Genomic DNA, 21,607 nt, shown 5'->3' with positions numbered 1-21,607 from the left:
ATCTGCTTACGAGGGTCTTCTAATACAGAGTGCAGGAGTGGCTGCAATTTGGGTGTAACATAGCAAATACTGGTAAGGCCATTATCCTTCAGCTCAGAGTCCTTTCCCCTCTTTTCACCTGAAGAGCCTCTTTGATTAACCTGTCTTCATGATGCTGCCTGTTCCGGCTGTGACCTTGCTCCCAAAGACAAACACTCCTACTGACCTGTATTAGTGACCAGCACTGAAAGAGTAAGAATCAGAAGGCAGGTCCTGCAGAAAATAAACAGTGAGAAAGAAAGACTGTCACTATCCTCAGGCTCTTGTCTATCCTATTTTTCTTCCAAAATCCCCTTTAATGCTTTTCTATTCGGACCCATCCACCAATCCCTGGAAAGAGAAAAGGAAACAAATTAATTGCTAAAAGAAAGATAGTCATATGTTTGAAAATCAGAAATATTAGGCTTGATAGCTATTCAAATCCAAGAACTTACTCATTCAAATTTATTTTATTTTATTCAGGGTCTCTAACCCACCCCAACTAAATCATTATGTTCATTCAACCATGCTTGAATAAGTAATCTCAAACATGCAAAGAAACGACAAAGAGCTCAGGAAATGCACTCTGGCACAAGCAGCCCCCCAGTCTGCTGCTCTAAGAGATCATAACTGTGACCTCAAAGTTACGAAACTTGGACTCAGACTGACACCCTGCCTGTTCACAGCAGGAGAGGTATCACGCTCTGAAATTCTCACAGCCATTGTAGTATCATATACACGGAAGGGCTCCAGATAGAGCCTAAAGCAAGTCTTCAGAAGCAAAAACTTGCTTGGCACTCATCTTGTGATCTTTATGAAAAAAACCAGCTTTCCTACAGCATAGCTACAGCTGACAAGATGGTCTTCATTTTCCATCTCGTGCTGTTAAGATCTGCCTTGCCATGCACTCTAATTCCCAGCTCTGACTTTGATTAAGTATGTGCGCTACCACACTTTCTAGGAGCCGTAGCAGTTACCCAATGACAAGTCAACTTTCCCCTAAAATTCAGTACTAGTTAGCAGAAAAGCAATCCAGAGAAAATACACCGTAAACAACAGTCTGTTTATATGCGTATGTGGCCTGCTGCACAGTTACTGTCTTCCCCGGGGGACTCTGGATTAGCAGAGACGCGTTCTCTCCCCCCCCCGCCCGCCGGCAGCAATGGTTTCGTCCGCCCTCCCCCGCCGCACCGCCTACAATAGTCCCGCCCGATCCGCCATTTTCCTCCCCCTTTCCCTTCCCTTTCTCTTCCAGTTTTCGCGCCAAATTGCGCCCGGCCGAAAGGGGGCGGGGCGCTCGGTTCCGGCGGGCTGGGCCGCCGCGGGGCGCGGCGAGGAGGGAGAGGGCGGCCGGGGCCAATCCGGGGCGGCGCGCCGCGGGCCGGCCAATAGGAGCGCGCGGCGGCGGCGCGCTTCGGATGCACGGTCGCTCAGTTTTGTTCCCGCCTCGCGCTGCTTTTGCCGCGAAAAGTTGGGGGCCGGTTCCCGGGGAGAGGCGAGGTGCGGAGCGGGCCCGGGGTGGGGGGGCGGCTGCCGTGGTCCGTCCCGTGGGCGGGGGCCAAAGAGTCCGCGTGGGAACAGAGAGGGAACCTGTGGGGAGAAGGCAATTCGGGGAGGGGGAGCGGGTATTGGAGCAATCGGGGCAGGGGCGGCGGGACCGTCGTGTAGCGGAGGGAGGGGGCAGCGTGGGGTGGGGGGGGAATCCCATGGGACAGGGGGTCTTCGGGGTGGAGAGAGAGGAGGGGGCAGGTTGGGGGGGTACGGAAGTAATGGATGGGGCAGGGGCTGTGGGACCGTGGTGTAGCAGGGAGGGCTGCGGGAGGTGGGAATCCCGTGAGACATTTTGGAGAGAGGGGAAGAGGCGAACGAGGGCTGACCGCATCTTCTTACCCCTTCAGGGAAGCAGTAGTTGCCATGTCCGGCTTTGACGACCCCGGTATTTACTACAGCGACAGTTTTGGGGGCGATGTGTCAGCAGATGAAGGGCAGATTCGGAAATCCCAGCTGCAGAAACGGTTCAAGGAGTTTCTGCGGCAGTACCGGGTGGGCACGGACCGGACAGGCTTCACCTTCAAATACAGGTGCTGCTGTGACTTACAGCAATGTCTCTGCCTGTGACCTTATTCACTCACTCCTCTTTGCATGTCCAGCCTGCACTTAACTTGCCTTCTGCTATGTAAACCCAAGGGATACAATAGCATATTTTAGCTTGTTTCCTTCCTGTAGACCTCAGAGAGCTCTTTGTTAGGTTAAGAAATGTCATTGTTTCCATTTGAGCTTATGGGAAAACTGAGGTCTGGCATTCTCACAGATTTGGAGGCAGTGGTCTGGTCTACAGTGGGACCTGCACGGCCAAACTTGCACTTGAACACAGACCTTGAAATGCTGATCTAAGTTTTAGTGCTTTATGGTCCAGAGTTTTGGCCTGGCCTGAGTTTCTGGTCTGATGTATTAAAACTGGTAAAACGCTGTCCACTTATGCCCTCTCAGACTCTGAAGGTCCCTTGGCTATTGCTTTGCCTATGCAACTCGAAGAGGCTATTAAGAGAGAACCTGGAGACATGTTATGCAATGACTAGGGAAATCTTTAACCTTTCATCTCTGAATTTTTTGTACCCTTGCTTTTGTAAGGGGAATATTGCCTGCTATGCTATTACATCCTGGGTTTTAGAATCACAGTTTTGGTATAATAGACAGTATTCTGTAGAGGAATTTCTGAATTGCCCATCTAGTAGTGTGACTAGTGAAGCTAGCACTAAACTTAAACTGTCACTGCAAGCAGTAGTGTTCCTGATCTTATGTCACATTTCAAAGTGTATTTGGATGAAAGATCTGCTCAGCACCCCCTTGACTTCTCTTAGAGCTTTCTCTGTTTTCCCAATTTACTTTCCAAACTAAGGACTTCATGCAGAGCCTGCCTTCTCTGTACTTTGAGTAGTCACAATATCATTGTGGGATGGTAACTGGACATATTTATTAAGATCAGTGCTTTCTGCTACCTGCTGCCTTGCAGGGATGAACTTAAACGACACTATAACCTGGGTCAGTATTGGATTGAGGTGGAGATGGAAGACTTAGCCAGCTTTGATGAAGATCTTGCTGACTATCTGTACAAGCAACCAGCAGAGCACCTTCAGCTGGTAAGCGTGGACAGAGTGGGAGATGTGGTGCACTGACATTTAGTGATGTAATAAGAACAGTCCTGACAATAGATTGTAGTATGTCAGAAATAGCCTAGTTATTCCCTTTGTAGTTGGAAGAAGCAGCAAAAGAAGTTGCAGATGAGGTCACCCGTCCTCGTCCTTCAGGTGAAGAAACTCTGCAAGACATCCAGGTCATGCTGAGATCAGATGCCAATGCAGCCAACATCCGCAGTTTGAAGGTGAGGTGAAACTACTGCTGTGTGGAGGAACATGTGGCAGGGCTTGCTTACGTATGTGTGTGTGATTGCTGATGGAGCTTAGATACTTGATTACTTAGTTCAGGACATGGTTTGTTCACTAATTTCCACCTAGAATACAAAGCAACTTAAATTGGACTGCACAGGATTGTTGTTTGGCTCCTGCCTTGGGGACATGATTGCTCTTAAGAGTCTTCAGTATGTGGTGTTTTGTTCTGTTACCTCCCTTGCTTTGAAGGTAGAGTAGTTAAAGTCACGCAACTTTCCCCTACTACTGTAGAGCATGAGTGTGGAGCTGTCAAGAAGTGTAGGCTTTTTTTTTGTTCTGGTACCCCTGTGTTTCTTTAACACTTTGTAGCATGGTTAAGTTTCTTTTCTTATCACTCTTCCAGTGACGTGCTTTCTCACCTTCCTTCACCTTTTCCCTTTCAGTCTGACCAGATGTCCCACCTTGTGAAGATCCCTGGGATTGTAATTGCAGCAACACCTGTGAGAGCCAAAGCCACCAAAATAGCTATTCAGTGCCGCAGCTGCCGTAACACCATCAGCAACATTTCAGTGCGCCCGGGTTTGGAAGGTTATGCCCTGCCCAGGAAATGCAACACGTAAGGACTGGAATCGGGATGAGTGTGCCAAGGTGGTGGGACAAGAGATTGCCTTCTCCTTCTCCCTTGTCCCATGCATGTTACATGGAGTCATCTCCCTGTCCCATCAGGTGGAAGAGTCTGCATTGCTCTGAATCTCTTCCTCTTCTCTTCCTGTTGCCCTAGTGCCTGCCCTCATCCTTGGCCAGTAGCTTTTAGCTCCATCAATCTGGGAGTAGCCTTGGTCATGGATATTGTGTGGCAGTGTTGCAAGCTGTGTTGAATGGCAGTATCTGGGGGCTTCCTTGTATCTGTGGGGCATTGCAGGGACTTGAACGGTTTTAATGATCAGCCTAGTTGTTGCTTCAGCCATCCCCTACTGAGCATCTCATTTTGATTAGCTGTGCAAAATACTTCTGACTGATTTCCTACTTCTTTGTCCATAGGTCTCCTATCTTTTGGTCTGCCTTCTGTTCTGAGTCCTCTTCTTCCAGCACTGTGACACTACTTTCCTCCTCTCTTGATTCAGCCCTTCCTTCTGACTACAAGGCCTTGCCGCCGAGCCTTGCTGTGGCTTTACTGCCTCTGTCTTCTCTCTCTTTTTTTGTTTTTTCCCCTCTCCTTTCACACAATTGTTCCTTCTAGATATTCCAGGAGCCAGCTGACTTTGTCACTGCAGATATGTACCCTTTTGGGGAGTATCTGCTTAGATAACAACTCAACCTCTCCCATTTAGTAGAACCTTCTGCTGGCAAACTCAGCTGTGTCTTCAAAGGAGAGCTCAGGTGGGAAGGGATCTCAGGAGGTCTATAGTCCAACCTCCTGCTCAAAGCAGGGTAAGCCATGAGATCAGACCAGATTATTGGGTATCCAGTCCCAGCAAGGCTAGACTCAAAGCACTACTTCCTACTAATCAGACCATAGTTCTTGGCAAATATTAGCAGAGCTTGAATAAATCCTTGAGTAATTTGTTCCAAAGCATCCTGTGAGGGTTTTCTTGTCAGTAGTGTTACTAATGTTTGTGTACTCTCACATTTGTGTAAATCATTCATTTATGATGCAGAAGGCTTCCAATGCTGTGCGTAAATGTTGAGCTAAAGTAAATTGAATACGCCTTTGAAAATTACTCCTATCTGATTAGAAGATGAGATTTTCTTTTCATAGCTGGTTCTTAAGAGCTTACCTGACATTCAACTGTAGTGAAACCTGATTTCACCATTGTTTCTGAAAAATCTCAGTTCTTGCAACAAGTTGTCACACAATCCCAAAAGCTGGAATTTTCAGGTGCTCCTACTGAAAGACTGGGAAATTGCTCCCCAGCTCTGCAGACCTTCCTAAAATCCCCCCCATTCTCACTTCAGCGCACTGTTAAAGTCCTGTCTCTTCCTACACCTCTCTTTGCCCAGGATCTCACTCCTCTTCCCAAAGAAAGCTCAGAAAATAAGGTATAGTCCTTCTTCCTCTACACTTGCATTCCTATTGCTTCCAGCATCAGATATTCCCTGTCGCTCCAGACACAGAAGATTTCCTCCTTTCCTCCTCAGACTGTCCTCTGTCCTTCACTCTTTTCACTCTTGCACTTTAATGCCTTCCATTAATAAATAGAGCAAAGCAAAACAAACAAACAAACAAAAATCCTCCTGCCTGTCAGAATTTTGCACTGGCTTCTGCTCATCACAGGCTCACCGAAGGAGTTTCTATGGCTGTTTGGACGTCCGCCTTCTAGGTTTCTCTTCACATTGTTTTCTTTGCCTTTTTGCTCCACTGAGTCTGTCTATGCTAAAGTCTCTTGTTACAGGATTGTTTGTCTTTGCTTTCTAAGCTGGCCAGTGTCTAACCTGGCTTTCCCCTGTTGCCTGTTGTCAGATACCTACAGGTTCAGTCTTGCCTCCAGTTGTCCTATAATACTAAGTTGCTATTCTAACTTCCTATTAACTTGTTATCTTTTTCAAACAAACTTCTTGCTTCTCAGTTACCTCTCCTCAAATTGCTGTTTTTTGTAAGCTTCTGTAATAACACTTTTCTACTAACTTGCAAGCCCCTCTTTACAGCTTGTGATGTCTATGTGAACTACAAGCATTAGGCTCTCATGGTGTTGCAGTGCTCTTATGCTGACTAATCCTGATGGATTGCGTTTGATCTCATGTCTGCTGTTTTTTTCCTGTGCCTCATCTTTAACACAACTTAAGAGATCTTTGGGATAGGAATCATTGTTGTATTTAGTCTGTAGAGTGCCTAGTTACTGATCCTTGACTGCAGAAATACATCTGCACAGTTGTAGTACATTCACCTCTCCTCCTGTCTGAAATGGGACTGACGTTCATGAGATTTTTCCTTTTCTTGTTAGCCTCCCTGAAAGCCCTGTCACCACCTGTATGGATTCAGGCATCAGTAATAATGTACTGAGAAGCCAGCAGGCTGTGGAGGCGCTTCTTCTGTCAAAGAGCTTGTAGTAGCAAGACAGAAACATAGAGCCAATGTCTCGAGAGACTAAAGGGTTCATGACAGTCTTGTCACATTGCTAATTGCTTTCTCAACAGAAACCACTTAACGTTTGCTTCATGCGTGAAGTTTAAAAAAAAAACCTCTTAGGTCATTGAGTCTATACTATTACCCTCTGTGTAATTACTGAATTACCTTCCTCCTTGCTTTTAGTTTGGAGGGGAGAGGGAAGAGGCAGGAAGAGTATTCAGGGAAAGTATCGCTATGTGTTTGGCTTGTTCTAATAGTTTGACCATAACACCTGATTTTAGCAGCGGTTGAATACAAGATCAGGTCAGGTGAACCTTTGGGTTGTCCTGTATGAGTGCTCTTCTGGCTTGCTTAGTACTGTGGGGGAGGGTGGGCTGCTCTGGGGTGTGTGACAGCTCTTGCCTATGCAAAGGAAGCTTTGAGGTGGTGTCTTCTGAGTCCTGGCAGACAGCTAATTTCCTTGACTGATCTCTGTGCAGAGAACAGGCTGGCCGCCCAAAGTGCCCACTGGACCCGTATTTCATTATGCCAGATAAGTGCAAGTGCGTGGACTTCCAGGTCCTGAAGCTCCAAGAGTCTCCAGATGCTGTGCCACATGGAGAGATGCCCCGGCACATGCAGCTGTACTGTGACAGGTAAAAGCAAGTCCACCATCCCTCTCATCCCACAGGACATTTCAGACAGCTGATGCTGCGTTCAGCTCTTCCCTGACAAGAAATTATCTGACTTGAAATAGATATGCTGGCCTTTCCTGCATCAGTCCTTAGGAGCATTGCACAGAATTGCTCAAAACCAGATTTGTATGTACTTGTGTGGTTACCCCACAGCAGTGCCAAGATGTTTTAACAGCTGCCATAGCCTGGGAATGGCTGGCCTCTTCCTCATAGGATTTCCAGAGACAAAAATATTTTGTTGCCATGAGCCATGCCATGTACCTGAGGGACCAGACAATTTGAGATGCAGACCTCAGATGTGAGGGGTGATAGTAACTCCCAGGGATGCTGCTCTTCTGTTTTGAGAAAGACATGAGCTAGGCTGTAGACATGTTACTCCATCTCAGAGTGATCTTACATTGTCACTCCTGGCAGCCTCTGCTTACTGCACTTTCTCACACAGCTGGTGGCTAGAATTGCTCAAAATTCTGGCCAATATGACTTCCTACCAGTGATGTTACTTTGGTCTTATATGGAAGCCTCAGTGAGCAGGTTCAAGAGCCATAAGTTGGCTTGAAACTGCCTTGACATTTCTTGGCTTAGTCCTGGCCATCTCTTCGCTTTTGACAGCCCCAACTGCTGCCCCCATGGCCTCAAAATTTTTCTGGGTTTGGCAAGAGAGGGGATAACAGGTGTTGCTGGTGCTGTCTTTCTGTCATCCTTTGCTTTTCCCTTTCTCTTCTTAGGTACCTGTGTGACAAAGTTGTCCCAGGAAACAGAGTCACTATTATGGGCATCTATTCCATCAAGAAGTCTGCCCAGAGCAAGAACAAAAGCCGTGATAACGTGGGTGTGGGCATCCGAAGTGCTTACCTCCGTGTTGTGGGTATCCAGGTGGATGTGGAAGGCTCAGGTGAAGGCTGATTTTGGTTTCTGCCTGGTTTGTGTTGATAGCGTGGTGTTGCTGTTGCGAGAACAACCTGTTCAGTTGCTGAACAAGGAAGTCCCTCAACAAAGATGACAAAATCACAGCCTGGGCTTTCCCTATTGCATAGATAGCAAAAGGCCCAAGCTAGTCCAGGGGGCTGGCTTGCCCTGTATCCTGTGTACTTGCTCAGGAGTCCTATGTAACTTCCTCAATGATGATAAATGAAGTTTCAGCCTGGATCCTTCAGGGTACTTAAGTACTTTTATTCTATTGATCTTAATGGGAATCACTAAGCTGTCCCTGAGGATCTGGGCTGAAGTTAATAATGTAAAATTGAGCTGTGTATTTAAAACACAGCCCGACCCGTAATTCTGCCTCTGGTTCTTCCTGAGCTGCTTTGCACGAGATACTTGGGTTTTTTTTCCTTCTAGTCTTTCTGTAGATTTGGCTTTTTTCTTCACCCAGCCTCCAAGGAAACAGCCTGCCTACTGGGTTAGCAAACATCTGCCATTTTCCAATCTCCAGACATGATAGCATTTGGCATAATCTTCAAGAAGGGCTTTTGGCAGCAGAAGATGTCTTTTTGTTTAAAGCATCGGTTTGCTTGCTGTGTCTCATTCTCCTCTTCCCCATCTAGGACATAGTTTTGCTGGCTCAGTGACCCCTCAAGAGGAGGAGGAACTTCGTCGCCTTGCTGCCGTGCCTAACATCTATGAAACGATTGCTAAGAGCATTGCACCCTCCATCTATGGCAGCACTGACATCAAAAAGGCCATTGCCTGCCTCTTATTTGGAGGCTCTCGCAAGAGGTGAGGAGAAACAGCCTCATGGAGATAGGGTGGTGGCAGGGATATCATTTAAGATAGAGCCCTTGTGCAGTCTTCTGGCAATGCTAACAACAGCCTGCCACTCATCAGCAATAAGTTGCTGTCAGAATAAGTACTCACCATATCTCTTCCCTCTTTTCTTCCCACCCCGTCACTCCAGGCTCCCCGATGGGCTGACTCGGAGAGGAGACATCAATTTACTGATGCTGGGTGACCCTGGCACAGCCAAATCCCAGCTGCTGAAGTTTGTAGAGAAGTGTTCACCCATTGGGGTAGGTGTTACGGATGGTATAAGGCATATGTTTTGAATGCAGTTTATTTCTTTCTTTTGTCCCCTGTATAGCACAGAGGACCAAATCATAGTCAAAGCAGAAAACTGCTTATAGATGCACAGCTAGACTGATCGTTAGAGGGGTGAGCTGCTGTTTCTGGTGCTAGCCTGGAAGAGATGTGTGCAGAATAGAGGATGAGGGAGGGGAGGAGAAACAGGTAATGCTTTTTGTTACAATATGAGCCTGGCTGTTTGCAGATGTCCAAAGATGTGACTGGTATTGTTAAGATCAGCAGAGAGGCTGGCTGATCAGAACAAATGAAGTTGACTGCTTCTTGGGCATGAAGCTCCAGACAGAGCCCAGGCATGCAGTTATATTTTCGGCTGTGTTTTCTTGTTGTCTCCATTAAACTCAGCCTCTGACTGCTTTTTTCCTCAGAGGGAAACAAAGTGAACGCAGCAGCCCGCCAAACAATGAATCACAATATGTTCTGTACTTATTACCAGTATTAGTATGTCTAGAGGCCCTCCAGTGCGTCACAACTCCTGAGTCTAATGCATGGAAGTATGCGAAAATATTGCTTTGTATCCAGTGGGCCTGATTTTGATGCATGCTATGGGGTTTTCTTTTAGGGCATTGCATTTCCTCCAACAGTTCTTGCTATAGTAAGGCAGATCTTGCAGTGCAATGGGATATCTTTTTCTCCAGCTGGAGTGAGGAGCTCTTGGATCCCATGGCAGCTCATATACTGTCCCATTGCTTTCCCTACATACTGCTAGGTGTACACCTCTGGGAAAGGCAGCAGTGCTGCTGGCTTGACAGCATCCGTGATCCGAGACCCTTCTTCAAGGAGTTTCTTCATGGAGGGAGGAGCCATGGTGCTGGCAGACGGGGGAGTGGTGTGCATTGATGAGTTTGACAAGGTACCAGTGTGGCGTGCAGAGTCCAATGCTACAGTGCGTGGGAGTTGGGAAGAGAGCCATTGTGCTATGAACTCTTCTCTAGAGAGCCCAGAGCTGTAGGAGAAAGAGATGTCTGCTGAGATACCCTCATTTTCCTTTGGAGAAGGAAATGGAGCAGCAGGGTCTGCAAATAGTTCCCAGACTCCAGGGTCCTATTCTGCACTCAAAGAGTGGCTCACAGGAGGGAGATTGTCCTGGTTACATACTATGCTCTTGAGCAGAAATATTGACAGATCTTTACCTCTGGGGTCAACGTTAGTTGGTGTTTGGCTGAAGTCCAGTGGAGGTGACTGATGATGACTTTTTTGTGCTCCCCAATCTTTCTCCCTCCTCTGATGACAAGATGCGGGAGGATGACCGTGTGGCCATCCACGAGGCCATGGAACAACAGACCATCTCCATTGCAAAGGTGAGCTACTAGCACGTGCATTCATGTATTGCCCCAGGATAGGAGGGGAGAGATAAGGGCAGGAGTCTGACTTACAGCTCTCAGTTTCTTTGAGAGCCCAGCAACCAGGCGTCACACATCTTTTGCCAGAGTTGTACATTTTAGAGTTGCTTTTCCAGGCAGTGGTTTTAACAGTTAGTGGTTTCTGTGCTCTGAGACCAGTTGGCCTTGCTTATGGGCATCAGGTTGTCTTTGTTCAGGCAGCCTGAACAGGACTGAAACTGAGCTCTCTCTGTTCTGCATGCTCTGCTTCTGTAGATTTAGTAGTTCCACTCACATTCCTGTGTCACAGCCTGGTGTCACTTCTACCTTCTTTTCTTCCTTTCTTCCTCCTTTACACTCTTTCCCTGCGCCGCCCCCCCCCCCCGCCAAAATCTACAGAAATTGCCTGACTTTCCAGTGCCAGGTCTCCCTCTAATCAGATTTTCTCTTCATTTCCATTGTTCAACATTTTTTATTGCAGCTCTCTACTCTCTTGGCTGCCCTGACTCACCCCTTATCTGTTCAGTCCCTCTTAATAGAGCAGCTGCTGCAACTTTTCCTTGCTCATTGCTCTTAACTGCTGGTGCTACCTCCAAACCTGCAGAGATTTGCTGTTGCCAATCAGATTCCTTCTTTCTGTCATACACCTGGGTGATTCTCTTCCCTAACCCTGGTCACCTCATCCCTCAGATGTTCTGATATCCTCCCTTTTGTGAGTACTTTTACATCTCAGACATGCTTTCTTGCATGTTTTTTTCTTTGCTGCTTCTAAAAATTACGCAGTAGCTGTAAGCCAGCCCAGATAGGCATTTCCCCCTCTAGCCTCCCTGGTAGATTCTCAGCCCCAGGCCTCCAAGTTTCTGGCTCAGATTGCAGTAGAGTCCATCTCACTTGTGTCCTTGCCCTTAACACACGGTTTTAAATGAGGTTACTTGGAGCTCAAGTCTCAGTGGAAGCTATTTTTTCTCCAGATGGACACACAGGTCCAGCCTCATGCAGATGCTGTGATGGCCTCCCTCCAGTGTAGAATCCAGTAGAGCAATTGGATGCTACTCAAAGAGCTTTATTTAAATACAGGTGCTTGAGTTTGAGCCCTTTCAAACCACTTTAGACCTTTTGTTTTGGGTTAGTAGCTACCTAGCCCTGCTGTTACGTGGATGTGGTCTTGACCTCAACTATTTCTCCTACTCCTTGCAGGCAGGAATCACAACCACATTGAATTCCCGCTGCTCAGTGCTTGCAGCTGCAAACTCTGTCTTCGGGCGCTGGGATGAAACCAAAGGCGAGGAGAACATTGACTTTATGCCCACCATTCTGTCCCGATTTGATATGATCTTCATTGTCAAGGATGAGCACAATGAGGAGCGAGACATGGTGGGTTGGGGCTTGTGGGCTAAATTGGAACTTGCAACACAGTCGGCCTAGCAGGAACAAGATCAAGGGCAGAAGGGCAAGTAGCTGGAAGCTTATTTAGCTCTGACACTTGACTGAGAGCTTGAGGAAGAAGCAAAACAAAGCCTCTGCTTTGCCTTGTTTGTCCACTACTGTAAAGTGTGCCTTGAATCCTGGCCCCATGGGTCCTTTAACCTGTTTCTACTGGGCTGAGCACAGTCCATGTAACACTGAGATTAGCTTGCAGAGGGACTTTAATCCTGTCTTCAACACTAGCATAGCTTGGGCTCCCTCCATGTCCTCTAAAACTCTTGTTACCTCCTGCCAAACATCAGTCTCACAGGGACAGAGCTTTTGAACAGTAATATTCATCATCAGACTACTGCCCTGACTGCAATATGCTGAGAGAAGCTGCCCCATTCTTCGGTGGGATTGTATGTTGCAGTTGAAGTTTTTATATTGTGTGACTGTCCTCTGCTTTTCTAGACACTGGCTAAGCACGTGATGTCCTTACATGTGAGTGCCTTGACGCAGACCCAGGCCGTGGAAGGTGAAATTGAGCTGAACAAGCTGAAGAAGCTCATATCCTTCTGTCGAACGTGAGTGAAAGGTGTCTCCTCATGGCTTTTGGCAGTGCCAGGTTGCACGGCAGAACTGCAGGTAGCACAAACAGCTTGACTTGTGTGGCCCATGTAATGGAGCAACACAGATGTGCTTCTTGAAGGCCCTTAGGTACATACCTGATGCTGCTGCACCAACTGCTGGGCTGCTCGCTGCCTGGGAGTGAGTTACGTGGAATGACCCAATATTGAGCTACATAGGCACTTCTTATTGGGGGTGTTTCTAAAAACGCTGGCCCATTTCCAGCACTCAGACAACAATTTCAATTATATTTTTGAAGTGCTCTGTTTGAGTGACCTTTCTTCTCCTGTCCAGAAGAAATGGAAGTGATAGTGGCTTGAAACTGCCAAAACTTGGCCTAAGAAAGTGAGAGGTACCTCATTAAGTTTCCCTTCCCTCTTCTGCAGAAAATGTGGCCCTCGCCTGTCTGCAGCAGCTGCAGAGAAGCTGAAGAATCGCTACATCCTGATGCGGAGTGGCGCTCGCCAGCACGAGCAAGAAAGTGATCGTCGGTCCAGCATCCCCATCACCATCCGGTGAGGGCCCTCAGCATTGTCTTGAGGAAGTGCAGGGAACGTGTGTCCTGAATGCCTGGGAGATATGCACAGAGGGAAGAGTACCACTGCCTTCCTCACGCCACCTAATCCCTCAAGATTTGGAATTTGTTCAGTGCATCGCTGAGTGTCACCTGAGTTAGTCCAAGAAGGTTAGCAGGGCCCTCAGTTTTACAGGAGCCCTCCCCTGAGTGAGGGTTTACCCCTTCCTTACCAGTGAATGGACTGCATGAACCATAGGGCAGTACTTGAGTTGTAGCCATGGAGCAGGAGATTCCTTGAGCAGGAGGTGTAAATGTGTGTGTGTCATGGGTGGGAAGGAAAGGCATGGTACAACATTCCACAACCATGCTAGAAAGAGGGGTATGTCTCTATCGGTTACAGGCAGCTGGAGGCCATCGTGCGCATTGCTGAATCCCTTGGCAAGATGAAGCTTCAGCCATTTGCCACTGAGGCAGATGTTGAGGAGGCCTTGCGGCTCTTCCAGGTGTCCACACTCGATGCAGCCATGTCGGGCAGCCTGTCAGGTGAGGCAGAGATGCTTGAGATGCTTTTTGCTGGGGACAAGGTGGGGTATAAAGGTGACCCCGGTGAATAGAGCAAGGAGAGCTAAGCTCACCTCTCAGAACACCACTAGCACTTGCAGAGAGGGTGCTAAAAGGCATGTTCTGTATAGGGTGCTGCTGCCCTGTGTACTGGAAGTGCTTTCTGAGCAAAAGTAAATCAGTACACATGGCAGAAAGGGCTCCCTGTTCTCACAGGGACTACTGCGGCTGTGTGGCTGTGGCTCGCTGAGTTGACTAGACAGTGATGAACAAATCATCCAGGCAGGGGAGTTTGTCCCTCACAATAGCAGGGAAGGGGGTACAGTCTGGCTCCTCATAGTCCTGAGGACAGAGTACTCTGCAGGGTATGGAGGAAACAAGATAATTTCCCATCCTATTCATATGCTAATCCATTTTCCTATGAAATTGAAGGCTGTGTTTTTCCTTCAAAGGCAGCATGGCATGAAGGATTTCAGGGTAACTTTGATGGTTAGGACCATGTTCGTCTGTGCATTTGAAGCTCCACAATATTTGATGTTGTATTATACCTAATTTCCCTATAGGTCTCTGATGCTAGAGACGTGCAAGTGTGGCAGGAGATTAGGGAGACGGGCATTCTGGTTTTGAGTGACATCTCAGCAGTGCAGAGAGCTCATACAGCATCTCTATCTAGGGGCAGAAGGCTTCACGACACAGGAAGACCAAGAGATGCTGTCCCGCATTGAGAAGCAGCTCAAGCGCCGCTTCGCCATCGGCTCTCAGGTGTCAGAGCACAGCATCGTCCAGGACTTCATACGGCAGGTAGGCTGGGGTGCAGAAATCCTGTTTGAGGGTGGATGGTGGACTGTAAAAACAGGTACGCATGATCTACTGCTTTGTAGGGTGAAACTCATTCCCTGAAAAGTGACTGGAGAACCATTTGATAATAATTGCTTTGGAAATCCTTCATAGGAACTGGCAAGTAGCAAGATTGCAGAGTGTAAGGGGAGTGGGGCAGGAACTATTTTCTCTGCAAAAATGTGAGCGTTGGGAGTTGTTCTGGTACCCTGCAATACTTGCCTGTAGATTGAGATCTTAGCCTTGAAACTAGAACCACTGGCTTTGTGAGACTGTCTGCAGTCAGAACTGAAACAGTTCAGCTAAAAAGGAACAAGAACAACTCATGCCACAAAGTTTACTGCCTATGAGAAGGGCACAGCAAGTGTTTCTAGATGGTTTCTGGTTCTTGCTGGGCTGTAGTGAACTTTTCCTGTGCCTGCTCATGTTGTTCTGTTCTCCCCCTTTCCAGAAATATCCAGAACATGCCATCTACAAGGTGCTGCAGCTCATGATGCGGCGTGGAGAGATCCAGCACCGCATGCAACGTAAAGTCCTCTACCGCATCAAGTAATCTCTATCCCATTTGTCTGGTGGCTCAAGCCATCCAAAGGGAACCACTGCTGGCTGCTGACTGACCCCCAGGTGGTTGCTAACCCTGCTATGTTGCGTCCTGCTGATGGAAGAAGCTTTTCCTTGGGAAGCAGAACAGATAGGTGCATCCATCTTCAACCACAGTTCAGGGCAGATGGGGCTCCCGTTTTGTGTTAGACATTCTGTCACAGGGCCACTTTGATGTTTCTCAAAACTCCAAAAGCTTTTAGTTTGCGTTAAAATAAAAGCTGATATTAGTACTCCCTGATCCTTTATTGTCTGAAGGGAGGTGAGACAGAGGGCATTTTACCCCTACCCCCTTTTGTAGGCTGTGCAGAACTGTTGGTTGGAACAGCATCTGTTCTGCTCCTTCTATATTATCTTCTCTGTTCATCCACTGACAACGTAGGCTCACCTTGAAAATGGAAACAGCCCTGCTGCCATCTGGCCTGCACAAGCATATGTAAAGGGAAAATGTCACTTTTCACTCAAGGTTTGAGCTCGCTGCTGAGGCATAAATTCTGTTAGTGCAAACTGCTCTGTTAGGCTTACCTATGTTGGAAGTACATTATTAAGTCGTTAAGCACAGGCTGCTGCTGCTGTCTTTCTGCGTTCCAGCAGCATTACAGGAAACAACCTGGTATCTCCTAGAGGACACAGTATTTCCAAGTCCTTGTTGTTTGCTTACCCCTCCTCTTCCTGTCAAAGGGCTCTAGTAGGCAAACACATTACCCTACAATAAAAACGTCTGTGTGAATAAGCCTTAGTTCCATGCGTAGGCAGAATGGCTCTAAGTGTCCCGTTTCTGTCAGCCTGGCAGAGTGCTGTTACTGCTGAGAGAGGATCAAGGATTTTGGGGCAGTGGCTGTTGCAAGGAGCTGTGCACCTTTGTAGAAATAGCAGTTGCTTCAAACACTTTTATTTTGTGTATGGTGGCTGTGAGGCAGGATGTCCTGCTTTACAGGGAGTCTTTCTGGGATTCTCTGAACTTTTTCTGGCTTGGGTTCTTAGAGTGCACTTGCTGTGCTTGTCAGCTATGCTTGTATACTCATATGTAAGCACACTAAGCCCTTCTTGCCCATAGTACATAGAAGCAGATACCCTTTCCCTTCATTGCTCAGTGTGAGGTAGGCTGTCCCTCTTTCACCCATGGATGCACAAAAAGGAGCTTCTTTATGTTTGTCATGCGTTGCTGCAATGTAAGTGTGTGGAATGGTTATGGTGCAGTATGCACAGTACTTTTTGGTAATCTGTTTTCTGAAAAGCCTTACACTGAAAGAAGTACTGGCCTGTAACGCCTCACTGGCTGACAACACATCAGAGCTGTTGCTGTTGATATTTAGTTGTCACACAGGTTAGCTCACGCAGGGAAGCAATACTTCTGAATTTCTCCTGCAGTATCTGCTTCTGTATTTGTTTTGTGACCTTGCACATACCACTGAAGATTTTGTCATTTCTAGCTGAATAATATTGATTATGTTTTAAGGACAGCTGGATCTCTTAAGTGTCCTGAAGACATAATGTGCTGGTAGGTCTCTGTGCATTCAGCCACCCAGGGCCAGCCTCAAATGCGTGAGAGGGCTGAGCGAGGGACTTTGTGTCCTCAGAAGAGTTCTGCTTCAGGGCATTTGTGGAAGAGAGAAGCTGTTGTGTGTGCAGGAAAGGTTAGTGCCATGTCTTCGAGTGACTTCAGACTAAAAAATACACCTCAGAAGAACATGACACAGGCTTCATTAGCAAAACAAATACTCAGGGCCAGCAGAGGGTACTAGAGTCTTGAGAATACAGGGCTGTGGTACTGCAAGACTATTCTGCCTTGTAGTTTAAGAGCAGTAAGCCAGCGGACAGTGTTCTGGTATTGAGTATGCTTGCAGACTGCCAGCTGTCAAATAAGGGCTGAACTTCCTTGCAACCTTTTGGAGTTTAATAGGATCCCTATAAGCTTCTGCACAGATGTTTAGAGAAGCACACAGTACGCTCTGGAATTTGGTTGAAGCTAGTCAATGAGTTTGGAGTCCATCTGGAGGGGAGGGACTGACAGAAGCTGAGGCAGTGGTCAGCTCTGCTTGCCTCCTGAGCAGCCCTCACCAAATTGGTTGTGTGAGACTACAAGCCTGCACACTGAAGAAGTAGTCTCTTCCTACTCTAGTTTTTGTGGGTGGACCTAACTTTCATGGAGGACTGGAAGAAAAAGGAGGCTGTCTCAAAGAATCCAAAGAATGATTGGTTTCCTGAAAGCTCACTCTCTGTTCCTGTCTGTACAAATGCTCTCAGGGATAACACAGTATTTCAGTTTGGCTGAATTTACTGTGCTTTGTATTCAAGCATGGCTAATGTGGAGGAAACCTGGAGCTTTAATTTCTTGCATCCGAATCCTCTGAAGAGTTCAAGGAATCTGAGAGCCTAGGAATCTGAGTCAACATTCAGCATGGTCCCAAACTGAGCTCAACTTAGTTTGGTAGAGGTGGTAGCCCGCACTAGTGTTCATACCAGACCCCATGTTCCTGAATTTGGAGTAGTCCTTAAGTGTTGCCGCAAACCCTGCATAGCTCTGGGCTCCTAGTGAAAATAAATAGCAGTGTACTGGCTTGCCCTCATTCTCATTCCCACTGCAGAGGAGAGAGAAAGTAGAAACAGGCCAGAAAAACAGACCCCCACAGCCCCTCCTGCACTGCTGAAGGCTGTGCCAGAGTGCTTCAGGGAGCAGCAGTATAGTGGCTTAATGGGCACTTTCAGGCTTTAGGGACTGCAAAGACTTCAGGCACAGATGATGGCATTTTTTTAAAGCTCATTTTTGGGACTTTCCGTTATTTTCTGTGCTGTTGTACATAGCCAGCGCTTCATTGTGCACAGTGGTTGCGACCAGTCTGCTCCAGCTGCCTCTCACTGCAGTTGGGGTAACAGGGCAGACTCTCCTCTGCAGCTGCAGGGCAGCCACGCTCCAGTGAGCTGCAAGCCAGGAGTGGGGGGAAGGAGGAAGGAGGGGTTGAAGGAGGCTTAGAGAGGGACTGAGGTATGTCTGCATGTCCTCCATGCAGAGCACAACCTTTTCTACTCCCCTACAGGGTCAGGCTAGAGTTCATTGGCTTGAGTGAAGCCAGGACACGTGCTGCTGCGCTCAATTACACATGCTGTGCCTCCCTGACATTTCCAAAATAGCAGCCTCAGTCCCTTGTGCTCGAGAGGGTAAGGAGGCACAGTTAATTGGCCTGGCTTTCACACACAGGGTGCATAACTCATGCAATTACAGAGCTTGCATGCCTCCTGTCTTGCCCTCTGCATGAGGAATGGAAAGTTAAATGTAGTCAAAGGCAGGGTCAGGCTGACTGAGCCCCTCGCAAGAGTTTGGAGTTGCTGAAGGCTTTGGCATCCTAGCTAAGGTGTGCATCTTTACTGACAGCATTGCTCCTGTGGCTGCTCTGAAGAGCTTCATATGGGTCTTTGGGGGAAATGGGGTAGCAACTTTATCTTCCCATATTCTTCTACAGTCTCTGCTAGCTAGGCACTGCGGTAACAGCTGCATGTAAGAGGAGAGATGAGTGGGCACAATACTGTTGGGACTCTCACCCACTGCTTTCCCCATTTGGTGCCAACACCCTTGCAGAGACCGCAGCATTCTGCCATACACTACGTGGGGCTTCTTGGAGCAAGCAGTGTTCAATGCCAGGGCAAGCAAGAGGAATCCTTTTTTTCCCTTTAGAAAAAAAAAGAGACACAGATGCTTTCCCCACATCTTCCTCTAACTGGAGAGGTAGGTCTGGATTTGGAAAGGAATATTATTGCCCCAACCTCTTGCTCGACAAACAGGACCACCTGCATGGATAAAGGAAGTTAAAGTGGGAATACTTGGGCCAGATCCTTGGCTAGCAGCCATAATTCCTGTTTCTGTAGAGAAAAAGGAGGACCTACCTAAGTGTCTTCTGCCTGCCTTCTCCCTATCATCACCTTAGTAGATTGCACTACTGTCAATGAACTTCATACCAATTCCAAAAGATAAATGCTCTAAAGGCAGAGGAAAGAAATGGAGATCTGCTTTTGCCTGTTTCTCCTCTGCACCACACTGCTCAAGCAGTGGCCAGATGAATTTCACGAGACTGCCAGTGTCTAGCTGAAAATATCCCACTTGCATCACAAGCTCTTGTGCCCCTGATAAAGTACTTAGTAATATAGTATCAGTAGGTGGCCTGTGAAGGCACGGTCAACATGGCCCCAAAGCAGTACAAAGTCATGGCTGTTTTCTTGCTATGTGTCTATGTGTCACTGTGGCAGAGAAGTCCTTCAGGTCTCTCCACCTCTGCTAGCCTGCCCCAGGACATCTATTCCTGCTTACAAGATCTGGCAATATCTATTTGTGGTCCTTCTTCCAGAGATAAAGCAAGAGCAAGGCAAATGTGCAGGTTAGTAGGGGGAACGGTACCCAAAGCCTGCTGTTACCACTGCCATTAGAAGAGGGGCTGCAAGCCTCCATTGCCCCAGGTTGGAAAGAGCACCTAGCAATGGAAAGGGACTGAGCGATGATATTGCCCTGGGAAGGAAATTGGGGAAGAACACAGTGACCAAGTGCTTTGCTTCTGTCACTCTTCCTGTTGGTTTCCTCCTTCCTTGCTTCCCTCCACCTGCAGGCTCCCACACAGCCTTTCCCACTGATCTTTTCTTTGTGCTGGAGTGATAGTGCAGGGTTGGATTGTGGCTGTTGCGTGGTGTTCATTAAGCTGACCATGGCACTCACAAGTTTTAAAATGGACAGCATCTCAAAGTACATAAGCTGAGTTGAGTGTTGGCAGGTGCAGAGGTTGAATTCTTTTTTTTTGTTGTTGTTGTTTCATGGGCAGGATATGGAGCAGAGGAATATTTCTGTGATGGGGATCAGAATGATTGATCTCTTCGTGCTATGAAATGTGCTGATTATATGGTTTGAGGTTATGTAAGTGTACACATACCTGTGACAACATTGTTTAGCAATTAATGTATGCAGCTTTATTACAAGAAGCGGAGCTGGGATATACACAACTCTGACATTATCTTGGAACTCAAGATCTTTGATCAGTAATGGCTCTTTTTGAACATTGCACTGCAGGAAAAATTTGGGGGATAAATAGTTAGCAATTCTCAGCTGGACAAAGGGATAATTCTCACACCTATCCTGCATAACTACAGAAAGAGAAAGAGTGTGCCAGGGATAAGTCTGCTATTCTAGAATTACAAAATGTGTGTTCAGGTCCCTTCGCTGTCACAGGCTATGTGGCCAATGGCTAAGCACATCACTTCTCTGCACCTCCATGGAAAAAATGGAAATCATAATTACCATCACGTGTCTTCAGAGTGCTAATGATGCAGAGGTATTTACATGATGAGCACTACAGGCTTTCTTCAGCTAACCAGAAACAGATGATCCTTGCTCCAAAGATGGTCAGGTCTTTACTCACCTGATAGTCCTCCTGGTGAAGATGACTATTTTGGGTGACCCCTGAGGTTCTGCCTTGCTGAGACTTGTGACAGAATCACTGTCTGGGAGTCTTAGATGACCAAAAATACAATTCTCAGTTCCAAGGCCAACACAGAGAATAAAAACAGACTTAGTCCCTTCACATCTGAGCAACATAGCATTCACTCACCTGTGTAGAAAAGCCTCTTTCCAGCTATAACTTCAGCTGTCATTGGCTTGCATCTTCTTGAGAAGTTTGGTTAGGTGAGTGCAACAGCCACAAACTAGGGAGAAAAAGTAGCCACCAGGGATGCCAGGTTGCCTTCAATTCAAACTTCTTGTATAGGCGCAACCCACCTGTTGTTACAATTATTTAACCTCTGAGAAATTTGTAGACTACATGTAATTGTATTTGAAATGTGTTAATCTGTGTGAGAGGATAGGATTTCTAGTTCAGAAGGCATCCAGTGCACAGTACTCTTAACCTTTTTGGGACACCATGGGACGGCAGAATTAGGATTCAGAAGACCAACTGCAAACAGCTGTATCTGAGCAAGGCTCTGTGTGTCAGTGCAGAGGAGTGAGGACTTCCAGACAGCGATTCATTTAATCAGCAGTAGATATTAGGGCACAATTCCTTTGGCCTGTTTTGGTTAGATCTATTTCCCCTCTGTTGACTGTAAAAGTAGGCCAGGTGACTAGCTCAGGTGGATAATTGTACATCACGGGCATCTCAAATTAGGGGTGTGTGTGCATCTTTCCTGTATAGGTGCTAAAGTGCGGTATCAAAGGAGAAGATGGCTTTGGTGAAGGCTTGCTTTGCGCTGCTAAGTTTGGGGCTAAGTTTGATTCTCTTGCCCTGTACACCAAACTAATCAGAATATCTCCACGGAAATGTCAGACGAGCTCCACTACCGTAAAATCCAGCAAAGCTGAATCATCACATCTGCATCGCTCAGCTGTATTCCATCTCCATATAGGATGAGAATTGTTGCAATGCAGCAACATAACCTTTGAGAGTATTGTGAGTTTCACTTCCTCCATAAAATAAAACAAAGCCGAACTGTGAGTCCTGAGAACTATTGCTCAAGGATGTGAGATAAACTATGGAAAG

At 47.1% G+C, this 21,607-nt stretch overlaps 1 protein-coding gene across 2 annotated transcripts; it reads left to right on the top strand.

The window, feature by feature from the left end:
• Window positions 1-1,486: 1,486 nt before the first annotated feature.
• On the top strand, window positions 1,487-15,295 carry MCM5 (minichromosome maintenance complex component 5). 2 transcript variants are annotated; one of them, XM_062569380.1, is made up of 17 exons: window positions 1,487-1,518; window positions 1,917-2,099; window positions 3,032-3,158; window positions 3,272-3,400; window positions 3,851-4,023; window positions 6,954-7,109; window positions 7,874-8,040; window positions 8,693-8,864; window positions 9,043-9,154; window positions 9,934-10,077; window positions 10,460-10,525; window positions 11,744-11,920; window positions 12,425-12,537; window positions 12,967-13,095; window positions 13,498-13,640; window positions 14,338-14,459; window positions 14,947-15,295. In XM_062569380.1, the coding sequence occupies exons 2-17, from the start codon at window positions 1,933-1,935 to the stop codon at window positions 15,046-15,048; spliced, it is 2,199 nt and encodes a 732-aa protein (XP_062425364.1). In that variant the 5' UTR covers window positions 1,487-1,518; window positions 1,917-1,932; the 3' UTR covers window positions 15,049-15,295. The 2 variants fall into 2 exon arrangements, with proteins under 2 accessions (XP_062425364.1, XP_062425357.1); XM_062569373.1 differs by having other exon boundaries at window positions 14,332-14,459.
• The last annotated feature ends 6,312 nt before the right edge of the window (window positions 15,296-21,607 follow it).

Source organism: Rhea pennata, chromosome 1, assembly GCF_028389875.1.
Source record: "Rhea pennata isolate bPtePen1 chromosome 1, bPtePen1.pri, whole genome shotgun sequence".
Lineage (NCBI taxonomy): Eukaryota > Metazoa > Chordata > Aves > Rheiformes > Rheidae > Rhea > Rhea pennata.
The sequence above is the reverse complement of the archived record's forward strand: the minus strand, read 5'-3'. Positions and strand labels throughout refer to the sequence as shown.

Coding starts and splice junctions, on each gene's coding strand:
- MCM5 (XM_062569373.1), top strand. CDS start 1,933: ATGTCCGGCTTTGACGACCCCGGTATTTACTACAGCGACAGTTTTGGG. Junction 8,865..9,042: donor TTTGGAGGCTCTCGCAAGAG/GTGAGGAGAAAC, acceptor CCGTCACTCCAG/GCTCCCCGATGGGCTGACTC. Junction 9,155..9,933: donor AGAAGTGTTCACCCATTGGG/GTAGGTGTTACG, acceptor ACATACTGCTAG/GTGTACACCTCTGGGAAAGG.